Source organism: Podarcis gaigeae, assembly GCF_964106915.1.
Source record: "Podarcis gaigeae genome assembly, chromosome: 8".
In the NCBI taxonomy this organism is placed as follows: Eukaryota; Metazoa; Chordata; class Lepidosauria; order Squamata; family Lacertidae; genus Podarcis; species Podarcis gaigeae.
The window spans coordinates 86920215-86938918 of NC_139684.1; the positions used below are offsets into that span (position 1 = coordinate 86920215).

An 18704-nucleotide genomic window follows, 5' to 3' on the forward strand; every position below is an offset into this window, starting at 1 on the left:
TCGTCCGGGAGTCGATTTGTTCAGGAGCCAAGCTGTTTGAGAGCCAAGCTACGACGGTATATAAAAACATAATAAAACATTAAACATTAATAGAAACCTTCCCTATTCAGGGCTGCCTTCAGGTGTTTTCTAAAGATTGCATAGTTACTAATCTCCTTGACTCGGGGGTTGCATAACTCCAGACCCTCCAACATTTCTTCAAGGAAAATAGGGACACCCTAAGGAAAAGCGGGACATTCCAGGATCAAATCAGAAACCGGGACGGCTTCTGTGAATCTGGGATTGTCCCTGGAAAAAGGGAGATTTTGCACTGTGAGTTGTCGATCCTTGCAAATGGCCAGTGGGCCTCTGCTTGGGAGAGAATGGAGAAGGGCAACCATTCAAGCTAGATTATAAAAGGCCAAGAGTCTGGCTGGGCATTAAAAGGAGGCAGAACCACGTGGTTGTCATCATCATCATCATCATCATCATCATCATTTATTATTTATACCCCACCCATCTGGCTGGGTTTCCCCAGCCACTCTGGGCGGCTTCCAACAGAATATTAAAATACAATAACCTATTAAACATTAAAAGCTTCCCTAATGAGGGCTGCCTTCAGATGTCTTCTAAAAGTCTGGTAGTTGTTTTTCTCTTTGACATCTGGAGGGAGGGCGTTCCACAGAGCGGGTGCCACCACCGAGAAGGCCCTCTGGCTGGTTCCCTGCAACTTGGCTTCTCGTCGCCGCGAGGGAACTGCCAGAAGGCCCTCGGAGCTGGACCTCAGTGTCCAGGCAGAACGATATGTTACGTTCTGCTCCTTAGTGAGTGACAAACAGCTCGGTGCTTCTCTACTTACCCTGAATAGCGTGAATTATCCACCCATTCCCGTACTCCTTTCAGCCCAATCCAAAATGGCATTGAATGCAGAGAGTTCTAGAGTTAGGAGAAGAAGCAAAGCATTGGAGTCCTGAATGACCAGCTTCATGCCATGTCTACTGAGGGAAGAGGCTGCTAGTTTGATGGCTGGGTGGGAGCGCCTGCTTCCAAGGGGCTCACTCAATTTCCCTCCCAGCGGGGCCAGATCAGGAAGACCCACCCCAAAGACAAGAGGGCCATTGTTGAGGTTCCACAGAGCTCTTTGCTGATGTCTATTTGGCTACTTAAGGAGGTCTCTATAGGAGTATATTTCCTACCAAACTAGCAGTTCGAAAGCACCTCAAAGTGCAAGTAGATAAATAGGTACTATTCTGGCAGGAAGGTAAAGGGCGTTTCCATGCGCTGCTCTGGTTCGCCAGAAGCTGTACGCCGGCTCCCTCGGCCAATAAAGCGAGATGAGCGCCGCAACCCCAGAATCTGCCACGACTAGACCTGATGGTCAGGGGTCCCTTTACCTTTTTCTAGGTGTATATTGTATTATAAAATGGGGTTTCAGAGTTTTTAGGGGTTTTTGAATGTCTTATGTAGCTTTTTCAATTTCATTGATCTGTATGGGACAATGACAATAAAGATATCATATCATCATATCATATCATATCATCGTACTTTCCTGAAGTTAGAACTGTAGGGAGAGGGAACGATTTTCCTGCTCTGGGACATGAAGAGCCACAGGACAGCAGAAACCTCAAAAACTGCAAATCCTTATTGTTGTGTATTGGGTCAAAGGATTTTATATCTGTATTATTATTGTCTGTATTTGCATTAGGGTAAAGTAACTGCCTTTTGGTTCCAGAGGGTACAGCTACTATTGGTTCATTTAAGCTGCTGTATTTGGATCCTCTGTCTTATTGGTTGCCTCCAAAAGGCAGGACTGTGATTGCCTGATATTGTTCCCTCCAAAATATATCCTTTCTAGCTAGTTCCCTGTCCCTATAAATGTAGCTCTCCCCTCCTCAAGTCTCAGTCTTGTTGCTTTAATAAAGAAGTGTTACTAGAGAACTGTCTCCAGCATATTATGTCAAGAGAGCAGAAATCACAAACCCCACGTCACAACACTTATCACAGCCCTTGCCACATTTCGAAGCTCTTGCAGGTGGCAAGGAGGAGTGACAGAAAGAGAAAAGGCAGGAAGGCAGGGGCCCAATCCTGCTCTGATCTGCAGCCAGTCTGCATCCCTCAACAGACAGCCTTTGAGGAGAGGCAGAAAAGTTGCAACAGGGTCTTTTCCGCTTTTTAAGATTGGCTGTGAACGCCACATTTCCCTCACCTTTCTGAGCCTGGAGTGGCCTTCAAGTTCCCCCTTCAGGATTGACGGTGGAGCCCCTCCCTCCCTCACCCCACCCATTAGGCCATGCTACCCGTTTTCACCAGACCATTAAGACTTGGGAACGCTGCAGCTCCTCAGCACTCCAGGGATCTCTCAAAACAAGCAGCAGGGATTTGTTCTTCGCACAGTCAGTCTTGCTTTCTTCCCAAGTCCTCTTTTCCGCTGAAATCCACAGGCATTTCCATCGGAAGAGCTTCCACTGAGGGGGGCAGCAGCCTGGAAAGGAGACACAAAGGGCCAGGAGAGGGTCTTGGGTGCAGCTCTTCCCAGCTGCACTCAGGGCACCCCCAGCCAATGTGGTGAGATGCTATTTGTTCAGAGGCCACAAGCTCCATAAGCTGGTCTGTGCTACGTCTGCAGGGTGGCAGGGATCATTTGGGAACAATTAAGGACTCATCCGGAACACAGGTGGCGCTGTGGGTTAAACCACAGAGCCTAGAACTTGCCAATCAGGTTGGCGGTTCAAATCCCCACGATGAGGTGAGCTCCTGTTGCTCGGTCCCAGCTCCTGCCAACCTAGCAGTTTGAAAGCACGAAGGTCAAGTAGACAAATAGGTACCACTCTGGCGGGAAGGTAAACGGCGTTTCCGTGCGCTGCTCTGGTTCGCCAGAAGCGGCTTAGTCATGCTGGCCACATGACCCAGAAGCTGTACGCCGGCTCCCTCAGCCAATAAAGCAAGATGAGCGCCACAATCCCAGAGTCGGTCACGACTGGACCTGATGGTCAGGGGTCCCTTTACCTTTTAAGGACTCATCCACACTACCCGTTTGCCCCTCACTTCCTAGGCAGAATTTTTCCAGTCCATGTCCAAGTCACTTTCCCCCCAGGAAAATCCACTCTTTAATGCTGAATTGGAACAAATGGCAATTCAGGTTTTCCACAGATTGCTGTTTGCACCGATTCAGTGCTAAAGAGCGGGTTTTTGTAGGGGAAAAGGAAAAAACCATACACTCTTATGCACTCTTTGCTTGACTGTAAAGCCATGCATTTAGACAGATGGAGGCATCTGTGAGACATTTAATTTACCCCAGAGCCCATACTTGGGTAATATTAGCAGAAACCCAAAAGCCACAAAGGTTGGTCCTCTCCAGGGTTGTCTCAGACCAGAAATAAGTGTGTCCCCCCAAAAAAAAATTACTACCTTTATTTGCATGCTGCACAACAAAAGATCTTGCAATAAATAATACAATTTGGGTAAAAGAATAAGATATAAAACTGTAAAACCAAGGCAGGTGTTAACCCGGATGGCAATTCTCCTATGACTGCCAGTCATTATGGCCAACTGATGTTTGTTCTGGCCTAACGTTGCTTGCTACTTTATCATACCCTCCAACATTTCTCTGATGAAAATGGAGATGTCCTATTCAATAATAATAATAATAATAATAATAATAGGTAAAGGTAAAGGTACCCCTGCCCGTACGGGCCAGTCTTGACAGACTCTGGGGTTGTGCGCCCATCTCACTTAAGAGGCCAGGGGCCAGCGCTGTCCGGAGACACTTCCAGGTCATGTGGCCAGCGTGACAAAGCTGCATCTGGTGAGCCAGAGCTGCACACGGAAATTCCGTTTACCTTCCCGCTGGTAAGCGGTCCCTATTTATCTACTTGCACCCGAGGGTGCTTTCGAACTTCTAGGTTGGCAGGCGCTGGGACCGAGCAGCGGGAGCGCACCCCGCCGCAGGGATTCGAACCGCCGACCTTTTGATCGGCAAGTCCTAGGCGCTGAGGCTTTAACCCACAGCGCCACCTGCGTCCCACAATAATAATAATAATTTTATTATATATATCCTGCCCATCTGACTCAGTTGCTGCAGCCACTCTGGGTGGCTTCCAACAGACATAAAAACATAATAAAACATTAAACATTTTAAAAAACTTTCCCTATGCAGGGCTGCCTTCAGGTGTCTTCTAAAGGTTGTACAGTTACTTATCTCCTTGGCTCGGGGGCCGCATAACTCTGGATCCTCCAACATTTATCTTATGAATATAAGGACATCCCAAGGAAAAGTGGGACATTCCGGGATCAAATCAAAAACGGGGATGGCTTCTGTAAATTTGGGAATGTCCCTGGAAAATAGGGGCACCTGGGAGAGTCCGCTTTATTCCTTCTGCTTCCATACTTTTTTGCCCCTGGGTACCAGCAATATGGGACGTGGGTGGTGCTGTGGGTTAAACCACAGAGCCTAGGACTTGCCGATCAGAAGGTTGGCGGTTCGAATCCCCGCGATGGGGTGAGCTCCCGTGGCTTGATCCCTGCTCCTGCCAGCCTAGCATTTTGAAAGCATGAAGGTCAAGCAGATAAATAGGTACCGCTACGGCGGAAAGGTAAACGGCGTTTCCGTGTTCTGCTCTGGTTTGCCTGAAGCGGCTTAGTCCTGCCGGCCACACGACCCGGAAGCTGTAAGCCAGCTCCCTTGGCCAGTAAAGCGAGATGAACGCCGCAACCCCAGAGCCGGCCACGACTGGACCTAATGGTCAGGGGTCCCTTTACCTTTACCAGCAATATGGAAAGATTCTTTAGTTTGGCAAGCACTAGTAAAAGGAGGGGAATCTCCCATTGCAGTGGGGGCAGAACGGGGGAAACTCATTCTGGTGATTCAGGAACCCCAGCCCAGCACAAGTGAGAATCTCCCCCCCCCCCCGCCGCCGCCGCAGAAAGAATGTGGTTGGTCAAGGGAGCTGTGGGTTCAAAATGTTGAAAACAAGTGTTCCAGGGGGATTCTGGTAAGTAAAACAAAGGAGTGGTGGCCATTAGGGAGAAATCAGCAGCTAAGAAGAAATGAACAAATGGCAGTTTTGACAACAAAAATTAAGGCAGAGACGCAGCTCATCACCCACATTTGCTGGAGCATCAGAGCATGAAGAGCGCTCAGCCGCCGTCGCACAGACAGCAGAGGAAGTTTGAGCACATGTATTTTGTGTGCAGGTTCTGCTGGGCAAGAATCACCCCATTACGGGAATATTAATGAAAGTGTCCTAAATATAGTGCGCCTAATGAGTGCATCATCCGCATGTCTGAAATAGTACGTGGTGCAATGCAGCAGCCATGCATATTTTAGGATTTTTATCTATCTGAACTGCCCCATCGAGTGGTACTGTTATAATGTGTTTTGTATACATCATGTGAGTGTCTGAGTGAGAGTGAGACAGAAAGTCTGAGTATGGTTGGAATTTAGTTTCACTTCTGAAAGTGTTGCTGTTCTGTACTGGGACGTGGGTGGCACTGTGGGTTAAACCACAGAGCCTAGGGTTTGCCAATCAGAAGGTCGGCGGTTCAAATCCCCGCAATGGGGTGAGCTCCCATTGCTCGGTCCCTGCTCCTGCCAACCTAGCAGTTCGAAAGCACGTCAACGTGCAAGTAGATAAATAGGTACTACTCCAGCGGGAAGGTAAACGGCGTTTCTGTGCGCTGCTCTGGTTCACCAGAAGCGGCTTAGTCATGCTGGCCACATGACCCGGAAGCGTGAGATGAGCGCCACAACCCCAGAGTTGGCCACAACTGGATCTAATGGTCAGGGATCCCTTTACCTTTTACCTATATGAGGCCTTGTGCACCATTTTTCGAGATCCTCCTCCTTTCCTGTGTGAGAAGGGGGCACCCTGCTGCAACAGTTCAATAAAGATCAGGCTTACCAGCTGCTTTGCTTCTCAGTATTCTCTGGCTGGCCTCTGTTCTTTTCTCCGACCGATGGAGAACCTGCAAAGGAGTCTATAAGGGCTCTTGTGTCCCCCATAAGGGAATACGGGCAGATTTTCGTTTATTACAGCATGATTCCTGGAGGCAGCGATCAGCAAGGGGAGCCCTCCCAGCCCGGCTGGAAAAGGGGGCAAACTGGACGTACCAATCTGCTGGCAAGACCTGGCGTGTGTCAGATTGGTCTCCATCTCCCGGTTCTTCTCTTCCAGTCTGCCCTGATCCTGACGCAGGAGGGTCAGGTTGCTCTCTGCTCGCCTCAGCTGTTCCCCAGCGAGTTTGAGTCCCGCCTCGGCCTCTCGTAGCATCTCCCGGGCTTGAGCCAGGCTCTCCTCCTTGGTTCTGATCCTCTGGGCCAGGGCGCTGCTGTTTGCGGCGTGGGCTTGGGAAGCTTCGCCGAGCTGCCGGGAGACCTGCCAGTCTGCAAAGCACAGGGGAGGGAGATGACCGGGGGCCACAATGCTGTTCTCTTGGGGGCTGTGGACTGGGCTGCAGGCAGCAGGGCAGAGAGGCTGGATTACTGCAATGCGCTCCCTGGCGTTTGGTCCAGAAGCTGCGGTCATTGCAAAATGCCGCACCATAATTGCCAACAGGTGTGAGGCCCCGTCGGCTTAGGAAGTTTTAATCTGATTCTTTAGTTGATTCTAAAGAATCGTGGCAAGAAAAATTGACGGACTATGCAGAACTGGCAAAACTGACATATAAGCTACGGGACAAGGATAACTGTGACTTTAAGGATGAATGGGAACCCTTTACAAAGTATCTGAAGACCCAACAAAGCGAACTGGACTCCTTGGCAGGTTTTGAATAAACATTCACAAACTTTTTGTTGATAATAATCAGCTAAATAGTTCGAGGATCTGTACAACTTTGTAACATGCAGAAAACAGCAGTCTCAGAGAAACCAAAGACAGGAACTGAGAGAGGTCGGGGGGTGGGGGGTGGGGTTGTGGGGGGGGAGGGAGGATAAATGGGGGTGGAATGGGGGAAAACAAGGATGATATGTTTTTGGATAACATGCCTTGTTTTAATTTTGAATAAAAAAACTTTGAAAAAGGAAGTTTTAATCTGTTTCGAGTATTTTAACTGTTTGGATGTTTCAAAGTATGGCTTTGAATTCTTTCTTGTTTTTCTTGTTTTGGATTGTTGTTTTTTAAAAAAAACAATCCAGCGGTGTATAAATTTTATGAAATAAAATAATAAATAAATCCCCACTTGAAGGCCATGAAGTCTACTAGGGTTGACATTGGGCCAGTCACTGCCTCTCAGGTCGAAAGTTTTAAATCACTGCTGTTAATTTTTCTAAAGTGGTAGCTGGATTGTGTCAATTTTTGTAAACCCCTTTGAGGTTGGGGGGGGTAGAGGGGGAGTGTTTTACAGTTGAGCGATGCATACGTTTTATAAAATAAGAATAAATAAAGACACACCCAGAGCTGTTTTTGAAGAAATCCTCAGTTAGGCTATGTGAAATTGCAATTTCCCACCTCTCCCATTCCCCTGGAGGAGAAACTGCTGGAGGCTGGAGGCTAGCTGCCTCTGAATACCACTTAGCTGGTGTATTTAGTTCCCACCAACAGTCTTCTTCCCACCTTGTCTATCTGATTGACAACTGTGCAAACAAGATGCTGGACTTAAGATGGACCACTGGCTTGACCCAGCAGCCAGGCCCTTCCTACGGAGGCCTATTGAGAAAGCAGAACCTCCATGCCCAGGCACAGTCTACCTCCGAATACCAGATAATGGGGATCAACAGTGGGAGAAGACATTTGCACTCAGGACCTGCTGTGAAGCCTCCCTTTCAGGCACTTGTGTGAATGTTTAGCCTGATCCAGCCTGAGAGCTCTTTTTAGATATTGGTGCTCTCATAGGAACATGGCAGCTACTGAGCTCCAATGCTAGCAGAGCTCCAGTGGCAGGTGAATATGCGGCTATTTGAGCAGGCATTTGGCCTCTTGCCTCGTGCAGTTACGTTCTCTGTATATTGCTTCCTTCAACACTGATGATCTTTGCTTCTTCCAGTACACTAATATTAGTTTGCCTGTCTTCCCAAGTGATGTGTAAAATCTAGAAAAATGTAGTATAAACACCGACAACTGGGAAACACTGGCCTGCGAGCGCTCCAGTTGGAGAACAGCCTTGACCAAAGGTGTCCTGGGCTTTGGAGACACTTGAACTCAGGACGCAAGGGAGAAACGCGCTAAGAGAAGGCACGCTTGGCAAATCCACACCGTGATTAACTCCCACCCGGAAACCAATGTCCCCACTGTGGAAGGATGTGTGGATCCAGAATTGGCCTCCACAGTCACTTACGGACTCATTGTTAAAACTGGGTTTATGATTGCCGAAGAAGAAGAAGAAGAAGAGGAGGAGGAAAAGGAAGAAGAAAAAGAAGAAGAAGAAGAAGAAGAAGAAGAAGAAGAAGAAGAAGAAGAAGAAGAAGAAGAAGAAGATGAAGAAGAAGAAGACGAAGAAGAAGAAGAGGAAGAGGAAGAGGAAGAAGAAGAAGAAGAAGAAGAAGAAGAAGAAGAAGACAAAGAAGAAGAGGAAGAAGAAAAGGAAGAAGAAGAGGAAGAAGAAGATGAAGAAGAAGAAGAAGATGAAGATGAAGAAGAAGAAGATATTGCTTGATTCCACATCAGGCTGTGTTTCGGTTAAATACTGTGTTGCTGCAAGTTGTTCCTCAATCTGGGACCATGTGAATCCTGAAGAGCGGCAGGTAACAAACAGTTTAAATAAATACTCACAACCGACTACGAATCCGACAGTGGTGGCAAAGAAGAAGAGGGAGACGGGCAGGAGGGCCACAGCTGCGTAGTAGGTTTGACGTCTCGGCCCTAGAAGAGAAACCCGGGGAGGGGATGAACTGTGGAACTCCCTCCCACAGGAGGCAGGAATGTCCAACTTGGATGGCTTCAAAATCGAGCTGGGAAAATTCGTGGAGGAGTAGGAGAGGGCTACCAAAGGCTCCTAGCCAAAGTGGCTCTGCTCAGTCTCCACAGTCAAGAGGCAGGAAATGATTTTGAATCCCAGTTGCTGGAAACTGCAGGAGTGGGAGAAATCCTGCTTCCTGGTTTGCCTTTGGTGCAACTGGTTCTTAAAAGAGGTCTTATGGCTACCTGCCAGGGGTTCTCGAGTTGTGATTTCTGCAATGCAGGGAGTGTTTCCCAACCTTGGGCCTTCAGCTGTTTTTGGACTACAACTCCCATCATCCCTAGCTAGCAAGACCAGTGGTCAGGGATGATGGGAATTGTAGTTCAAAAACAGCTGGAGGCCCAAGGTTGGGGAACACTGGACTAGAGGACCCTTGGGGCCCACCTTCCAAATCTACAATTCTATGATCCTTCCCCTAATAATAATATTTTTATTTTTACAACAATAATAATAATAATAATAATAATAACAACAACAACAACAACAACAACAACAATAATAATAATAATATTGGGTTTCTCCAGCCACTCTGGGCGGCTCCCAACAGAATATTAAAAACACGATAAAACATCGAACATTAAAAACTTCCCTAAACAGGGCTGCCTTCGGATGTCTTCTAAAACGCTGTGGGTGGGGGGGAAAGGGAAGAGGAACCACGGATCTGCATCTCCAAAACAAAGCAGCTCACAGCAATATTCATGAAACACCATGCTGTTTCCAAATTAGAACTATGAAAGAAATGCATTTGTGAGGGGCAGGGAGAGGAGGACACTGAGTATAATAATAATAATAATAATAATAATAATAATAATAATAATAATAATAATTTATTATTTATACCCTGCCCATCTGGCTGGGTTTCCCCAGCCACTCTCGGCAGCTTCCAATAAAACACTAAAATACAATAACCTATTAAACATTAAAAGCTTACCTAAACAGGGTTGCCTTCGGATGTCTTCTAAAAGTTTGGTAGTTATTTTTCTCTTTGACATCTGGAGGGAGGGCGTTCCACAGGGCGGGTGCCACTACCGAGAAGGCCCTCTGCCTGTTTCCCTGTAACTTGGCTTCTCGCAGGGAGGGAACCGCCAGAAGGCCCTTGGCGCTGGACCTCAGCGTCCGGGCAGAACGATGGGGGTGGAGATGCTCCTTCAGGTATACTGGACCAAGGCCGTTTAGGGCTTTCAAGGTCAGCACCAAGACTTTGAATTGTGCTCAGAAACGTACTGGGAGCCAGTGAACTCAGCAGCAAGAAGTGTACAAGAAACCTGCTATGTATGCAGAACATTTAGTTCCTAAGAGTTCAGAAGCAGGCACTTCTTTATGCTTTAGTTTGAAAGATAACCTACCACCCTCCCTTTCCTAAATGATAGTCCAAAGCAGCAAACAGCATCACTACTGGAATAATAACTAAAGCATTAAACACAATAATTGCCTCCTGGGTCAAGCCCATATAGTCCTGCAGACACATCTTTCATTACCCAAACGTCCCAGGGAGGGTAAGAGCAATTAGAGCACAATATTTAAAACAAACTGCAGCCACACAAAAAGGGACATGGGTGGCGCTGTGGGTTAAACCACAGAGCCTAGGACTTGCTGATCAGAAGGTCGACGGTTCGAATCCCCGCGACGGGGTGAGCTCCCGTTGCTCGGTCCCTGCTCCTGCCAAACTAGCGGTTCGAAAGCAAAGTGCAGGTAGATAAATAGGTACCGCTCCGGCGGGAAGGTACCGTTTCCGTGCGCTGCTCTGGTTCGCCAGAAGCGGCTTAGTCCTGCTGGCCACATGACCCGGAAGCTGTACGCCGGCTCCCTCGGCCAATAAAGCAAGATGAACGCCGCATCCCCAGAGTCGGCCACAATTGGACCTAATGGTCAGGGGTCCCTTTACCTTTTAAGGACTCATCCGCACTACCCTTTTGCCCCTCACTTCCTAGGCAGAATTTTTTCAGTCCGTGTCCAAGTCACTTTCCCCCCCAGGAAAATCCACTCTTTCCAATCTGCTGAATTGGAACAAATGGCAATTTGGGTTTTCCAAAGATTGCTGTTTGCACTGATCCGTGCGCTGCTGTGGTTTGCCAGAAGCGGCTTAGTCCTGCTGGCCACATGACCCGGAAGCTGTACACCGGCTCCCTTGGCCAATAAAGCAAGATGAGCGCCGCAACCCGAGTCGGTCACGACTGGACCTAATGGTCAGGGGTCCCTTTACCTTTATTTACAGTCACACAAAAATAAGGTGGGTCCTTAAGAACACACACAGCCAGGGTCAAAAGCCAGGGGGAAGAGGTGTGTCTTTAGCATCCTCTGGAAGCTGTGAAATGAGGGTGCCACAGCTTAGGGGCCGCCACAAAGGTGGCCCTCTCCTGCTGGACCACCCCCGAAGCCTCTGAGGGGAGAAGAACCACCAAGAGGGCTCCCTCTGCCAATCTCAACACCTGAAGGGGTCTGCAGGTAAGGAGGTGGTTTTTGAAGCATCTTCCCTCCAGTCCTTACTGGCAGGAGGTCTTCCTGGCAGTGGCAAAACCTACCTCACCAGGGCAATCCTCAACACTCACCTTTTGCAGGCTCTAAGCTGCTGGGGGCCTTTTCTTCCTCAGGCCTGGCCCCCTGGACGTTCTCATAGGCGAGCTCCTCCTCAGTTGTCTCTGGAAAAGGAGAAGGGAGTGAGCAGCAAACTTTGCCGTAGTATTGAAAAAGCTGCAAAGCCGTTGGGAGGTTTGGACAGACAGACAGACAGTCTCGCAGTACCTTGCCGCTGGATCTTCTCCAGAGGAACCTTCCCGAATCTCAGGTCCGCGTAGGTCACATCCTGAGACATCCTGTGGATGGGAGAACCCGGGTCACTGCTCTCGCGGCACCCGAGAGTGACTTACAGTACTTTGGAGGGAAGTCACTTGGTCTCTGCTGAAAAGGGGTTTCGTCGCTGCTGGTTCCAGTAAGCAGAAGCTTGTGGAGACCAGGTGGACTCAGCCACGCATGAGTAAAAACCCTTCCTTGACTGGGCTGATGTCATTTGAGAAGTGAAAGTCTTCTCTCATCTCTTTCTCTTCACTTCTGTTTGTTTCCCTGGGGGCAGCAGAAGGCTGCTAAGATTGGCAAGTGATTCTTCCGATGTGTAGTTTTTGAGATGTGCTGTAGGAGTCTAAAAAGAGCCTGCTTTGGGCAAGAGATGTTGGACACAATATAATGTTGGAAGATTGGGAAAGGCTGTGGAAGAAAGGGATTAAGTTTACTGCATGCACTGTGTTAGAAGAAAATATGAAAATGATATATAGATGGTACTTAACCCCGGTGAAATTAGCAAAGATCTATCATACAAATGATAATCAGTGTTGGGAATGTAAAGAAAGAGAAGGTACTTTTTATCATATGTGGTGGACGTGTCCCAAGGTGAAAGACTTCTGGGAAAAGATTTATAATGAGTTGAAAAAAATGTTGGGCATGGTCGGCCAATTGGTGTTAAAGAAGGATAGAACTTTCTTTATGTATGCAACAACGGCAGCAAGAATACTTATTGCAAAGTATTGGAAGACACAAGATCTACCCACCCTGGAAGAGTGGCAGATGAAGGTGATGGACTATATGGAATTAGCGGAAATGACTGGCAGAATCCGAGACCTGGGAGAAGAGTTGGTGGAAGAAGATTGGAAGAAATTTAAAGATTATTTGCAGAAATACTGTAAAATTAATGAATGTTAAAATGATGTTGGACTGAAAATAAGTGGCATTAGCGACAAAAGTTAAACAGAGTATGCAAAAATGAATTAGAAATTTGGTGAAACTATAGGGTTACAATATGTGAAGGTTTAGAGCTAAGATAAATGAAAGAGGGTAAGGATTTGCTGATTTGAATATTTTAATGGGAATACAAAAAGGGGAGGTGTGAGGAAGTCAAAGAAATAAGTTAATGAGTTCAAAGCTATAAAAAATGGATTTGTTTTAACTTTCTATTTTCTTTTTCTCTATTTTTCTTGGTTTTTGTATCTTGTATTTTTTGTTGGAGAGTTTTCTTCTGTTCTTTGTTTTGTTATGCATTTTTGTATTTTTGATTTTTTAAAATTTTAATAATTTTTTTTAAAAGAAAAGAAAAGAAAAAATGTTGACAAATACATTTATTAAGAAACCAAAAGCCTTTCTACTTGGAATACTATGACTGGAAATACCCCAAAATGATGTTAGACGGTTTTTGTATGCCACTACAGCGGCAAAACTTTTATTAGCCAAAAACTGGAAATCACAAGAAATACCAACAATAGAAGTATGGCAGGTGAAGATGTTGGACTTTTTGGAGCTGGCCGACCTGACTGGAAGAATCCGCGACCAGAAAGAGGAGGAGATACATGGGGATTGGAGGAAATTCAAGGAATATTTAGCTAAATATTGTGATATAAGATAAATAGAAAATTATTGGAAATAATAAATAGGCTTAGGGATAGAATAAGAATACGTGATAGTAAATATTAAGGATTAAAATATTAATAAAGGAGAGGTTAGTAAATGAAAGGAGTTAATATTATTAGAAATATGAATTTGGAGAACTGTTATATAGGTGATATAACAAAATTCAGTTAGAGGGGTTTCGGGGAAGTCAGTTATCAATGTAATGAGAATTAGGTATTGGAAGAAACAATTTTTCTTTGTGTTTAATGAATTGTAGTGTAATGTGTTTCTCTTGTGTGTTTTGTTATGTCATTTTTGTGATAAATGTAGAAAATCAATAAAAAAAAATTTTGGGGGGGGGGAGAAGAAGAGCCTGCTGGGCCAGACCAGTTGCCCATCTGCCATGCCATCCTGTTCTCACAGCAGGACCCAAACACAGGAGCCCTTTCCCCTCCAACGGTGAAGGGCAGAGCACAGCCGTCAGGGCCAATACCCATTAATATCTTTCAACAAGCAGGATTCAAACACAAGAGCGTTTTCTCCCCTCTTGTGTCTTCCAGCAACTGAGATTCAGAAGCATTACTACTGCCTCCGACTATGGTCAAAACAAAATAAAAAAATTCCTTCCAGTAGCACCTTAAAGACCAACTAAGTTAGTTCTTGGTATGAGCTTTCGTGTGCGTGCACACTTCTTCAGATACACTGAAACAGAAGTCACCAGACCCTTCTATATAGTGAGAAGTTGGGGAGGGGTATTACCCAGAAGGGTGGTGGGATTGGTTGATTGGCAGATAGCTGTGATGAGCCTGTTGACGACTCTTAACGACTGCAATAGGTCTTACAGGAAAAAGCAAGGGGTGAGAAGGTGAAAAATGGCTTTGTCATGTATAATGAGATAAGAATCCAATGTCTTTGTTCAGACCAGGTCTCTCCATGGTTTTAAGTTTGGTAATAAGTTGCAATTCAGCAGCTTCTCTTTCAACTCCGACTATGGTGGCAGAGCAGAGCCATCCTGGTAGGTACCCGTCAGTAGCCCTCTCCTCCTCCATGAAATTCCCTGCTCCTCTTTTAAAGCCTTGTCCTCTTTTAAAGGATGCGGGTGGCACTGTGGGTTAAACCACAGAGCCTAGGGCTTACCGATCAGAAGGTCGACGGTTCGAGTCCCCGCGACGGGGTGAGCTCCTGTTGCTCGGTCCCTGCTACTGCCAACCTAGCAGTTCGAAAGCACATCAAAGTGCAAGTAGATAAATAGGTACCGCTCTGGCGGGAAGGTAAACGGTGTTTCCGTGTGCTGCTCTGGTTCACCAGAAGCAGCTTAGTCCTGCTGGCCACATGACCCGGAAGCTGTACGCCAGCTCCCTAGGCCAATAAAGCGAGATGAGCGCCGCAACCCCAGAGTCGGCCACGACTGGACCTAATGGTCAGGGGTCCCTTTGCCTTACTAGGTTGCGAGGGGTTGGAATTTGGAAGGGAACTAATCTGTAGATTAAAATTTAAACCTCCTGACCCACGTGTGGGAGAGACAAAGTAATTGGGAAGCCTTTCAGCGGAGTAAAATATCGAGTGTGTTTTTCAGCTTATTAATAAGCTTAGGAATATTATTGATTTGATTTGTATACCTCCCTTCATCCAAAGATCACAGGGTGGTTCACAATAGGCTATCTGTTGATATTTCTCACAGGAGGTTCTACAGTTTAACTATGCACTGCATGAAGTCCCCTTTCTTTAATCTGTCCTGAATCTTCCAGCATTCATTTTCATTTTCCATGATTACTACTACAGTGGTGCCCCACAAGAAGAATGCCTCGCAAGACGAAAAACCCGCTAGACAAAAGAGTTTTCCGTTTTGGAGGTGCTTCGCAAAACGAATTTCCTATGGGCTTGCTTTGCAAGACGAAAATGTATTGCGAGTTCCTGCGGGTTTTTTTCCCCTCCCCCCTTTTTCTAAGCCGCTTAGCCGCTAATAGCGCTAATCCGCTAATGGGCTTGCTTCGCAACATGAAAAAACCGCTAGACGAAGAGACTCGCGGAACGGATTCTTTTTGTCTTGCGAGGCACCACTGTACTGTAAAGGTATAGGGACTCCTGACCATTAGGTCCAGTTGTGGCCGACTCTGGGGTTGCGGTGCTCATCTCGCTTTATTGGCCGAGGGAGCCGGTATACAGCTTCCAGGTCATGTGGCCAGCAAGACTAAGCCGCTTCTGGTGAACCAGAGCAGCACATGGAAACGCCATTTACCTTCCCGCCGGAGTGGTACCTATTTATCTATTTGCACTGGTATGCTTTTGAACTGCTAGATTGGCAGGAGCAGGGACCGAGCAACGGGAGCTCACCCCGTCGCGGGGATTCAAACTGCTGACCTTCCGATCGGAAAGCCCTAGGCTCTGTGTTTTAACCCACAGCGCCACCCGCACCCCTCTACTACTGTAAGATAGGGACAAAAACCTTTCTCTACCATCTTTCTCTGTGCTATGCATCAGTTTATTAACCTCTACCATGGCGCCAAATGCTCACCTTTTCTCTAAACGAAAAGGTCCCAAACGCAGCAACCTTTCCTCATTCATCCACTTTGATCATTTTTGCTGCCCTTTTCTAAAACCTTTCCCATCTCTACAATACCATTTTTGAGGGGAGGCGACCAGAACTGTACGTGGTATTCCAAACTGTACGTGGTATTCCAAATTGCATAGTGGCAATTGGGAAAGTCGTATAAGAGTCCTTAAAATCAGGGGTTAGATTACAACCGTGTACACAATTGGGACGCAGGTGGCGCTGTGGGTTAAAGCCTCAGCACCTAGGACTTGACGATCGAAAGGTCGGCGGTTCGAATCCCTGCGGCGGGGTGCGCTCCCGCTGCTCGGTCCCAGCGCCTACCAACCTAGCAGTTCGAAAGCACCTCCGGGTGCAAGTAGATAAATAGGGACCGCTTACCAGCGGGAAGGTAAACGGCGTTTCCGTGTGCGGCTCTGGCTCGCCAGAGCAGCGATGTCACGCTGGCCACGTGACCCGGAAGTGTCTCCAGACAGCGCTGGCCCCTGGCCTCTTAAGTGAGATGGGCGCACAACCCCAGAGTCTGTCAAGACTGGCCCGTACAGGCAGGGGTACCTTTACCTTTACCCATAACTGGCAAAAAAATGCAGGCTAGGTCATTTTCTCAGTTCGGATTGAAGCTGGTTGAGAGTGAAATCAAAATGCAGTATTTCATAAGAAACATGGTAAGATATGGTTTGTGACTAATATGTGCAGAGTGTTTCCCAAACCACCAATAAGAGCACACTGCATGCAGAGTAAATAGACTTGGTCCCAGATGGAGTTTCAGAACTGAGGTATGTACTTTTTGAGGTAAGCACTCCTAGACTTTGGAATTCTCTTCCTAGAGAAACCAGGCTGGCTCCCTCCTTGCTGCCAAGATCTTATTCCAACAGGCTTTTGGGGAATGACTGCTTGTAATGAGGCGACTGGTGCTATGTTGTTTTTACAGTGGTAAGTACTTAATTCGTTCCAGAGGTCCGTTAACCTGAAACTGTTTTTAAGCTGAAGCACCACTTTAGCTAATGGGGCTTCCTGCTGCCGCCACTGCGCGATTTCTGTTCTCATCCTGAAGCAAAGTTCTTAACCCGAGGTATTATTTCTGGGTTAGCGGAGTCTGTAACCTGAAGCATATGTAACCTGAAGCGTATGTAACCCAAAGTACCATTGTACTATCTTTTCGTTTTTAGAAATCTTATCTATGTCTCTATAAACGATTTTAATTCTATTAATGTTTAATTGTTTTCTTAATGACTGGCCCTCTCCTTTATGCTTTTAGCTGTTCTTATTTTTATCTGTAAGACACCTTGAGTATAAATGAATATATACTAACAATAATAAATGCGGGGTGGAAGGAAAAAGCATTTGGGTTGCAGCATTTTGCTCTTTCTTGCCCGTCTAATCACAAGAGAAGTAAAAAAAGCAGACCTTCAGTTATTTCAAAAGCTTTTTTTAAAAAATAAAGTGTCTTGGCAACTTGCCGCTCCTCCCAGACGCAGGAGGCTCCCTATGGAGAGAAAAAGGAAAGCAAGAGAGGGCCTCCTTCAGACCTATAAATTACATTTATTTTATTCATTTATTATACTGCATTTCATCTGAAGATCAGAGAGCGGTTCACAACAATAAAATACAAAATAAGAGCACAAAATACATAAAATAAAAGCAGAAGGAGACCAAGAAGCCCCCACCCTTCCACAAAACATTTAGAAGGACACTGAATGTTAGCCAGCCCAAGGCCTGGCTTCGCATTTTGAGCTTTTACCGTATTTTTCACTCTATAAGACACACCAGACCACAAGACGCACCTAGTTTTTGGAGGAGGAAAACAAGAAAAAAAATATTCTGAATCTCAGAAGCCAGAACTGCAAGAGGGATCGCTGCGCAGTGAAAGCAGCAATCCCTCTTGCTGTTCTGGCTTCTGGGATAGCTGTGCAGCCTGCATTCACTCCATAAGACGCACACACATTTCCCTTTACTTTTTAGGAGGGAAAAAAGTGAGTCTTATAGAGCAAAAAATATGGTATAAGGTGCATTCTTTTACATTTAAAAAGATTGAAAGAAGAAGCAGAGCCCTTGTCGCAGTCTCCAAGCGTTCTTACGTCCTCACCACTTCATGGGTTCTCTGGTGGGCAATAAGCTGTGTGCTGAACTGGAAGCCCTGCTCACATTCCAAGCATTTAAAAGTCCTTTTGTTCATGTGGACAAGTTGATGTCTAACAAGGTTTGATTGAGAACTGTACCCTCTACCACAGTCTGCGCACTTGTGCAGCTTCTCTCCTGTGTGGTTTCTTTGGTGTGCAGTAAGCTGTGTGCTAAGCTGGAAGCTCTGTTCACAATCCGGGCATTTGTAAGGCCTCCCTTCAGCGTGGATTTTCCGATGTTTAACAAGGCCCGACAGAGAAGTATACCTCCGATCACAGTCTGAGCACTTGTGAGGCCTCTCCCTTGTGTGGCTTTTCCAATGAACTTTAAGGCTGTTCCTGTAATAGAAGCTCTGCCCGCATTCTGAACATTTAAAAGGCTTCTCTTTCGTGTGGATTCTCCGATGCACACTAAGGTTGGAATGAGAAGTATACCTCTTGCCACAGTCTGCGCACTTGTACGGCCTCTCCCCTGTGTGGGTTCTCTCATGCGCCTGAAGGCTGGTGCTGTAGTTGAAGCTCTGCCCACATTCGGAGCATTTATACGGCCTTTCTCCGGTGTGCGTCCTTTCATGCTCGATCAGCTTTGCCTTGTAACAGAACCCTTTCCCGCACACTTGGCACACGTACGGCCTCTCGGCGGTGTGGGTCACCTGGTGCACGGTGAGGCTCGACTTGCGCATGAAGCTCTTGTCGCACCGCTCGCACTTATAAGGAGTCTCCCCCGTGTGAATCCTCCGGTGGTCCGTCAGGGCGGAGTTGCGCTTGAAGCTTTTCCCACACAGCTC

The 18704-nt window shown here is 46.7% G+C and overlaps 1 protein-coding gene across 1 annotated transcript; it reads right to left on the reverse strand.

Moving 5' to 3' along the window:
• Window positions 1–452: 452 nt before the first annotated feature.
• On the reverse strand, window positions 453–12272 carry LOC310851643 (B-cell differentiation antigen CD72-like). Its single transcript, XM_083754250.1, has 6 exons — window positions 11614–12272; window positions 11421–11510; window positions 8685–8774; window positions 6089–6361; window positions 2292–2461; window positions 453–915 (listed from the first exon to the last, which is right to left on the reverse strand). The coding sequence occupies exons 1-6, from the start codon at window positions 11681–11683 to the stop codon at window positions 835–837; spliced, it is 774 nt and encodes a 257-aa protein (XP_083610376.1). The 5' UTR covers window positions 11684–12272; the 3' UTR covers window positions 453–834.
• Window positions 12273–18704: the final 6432 nt, after the last annotated feature.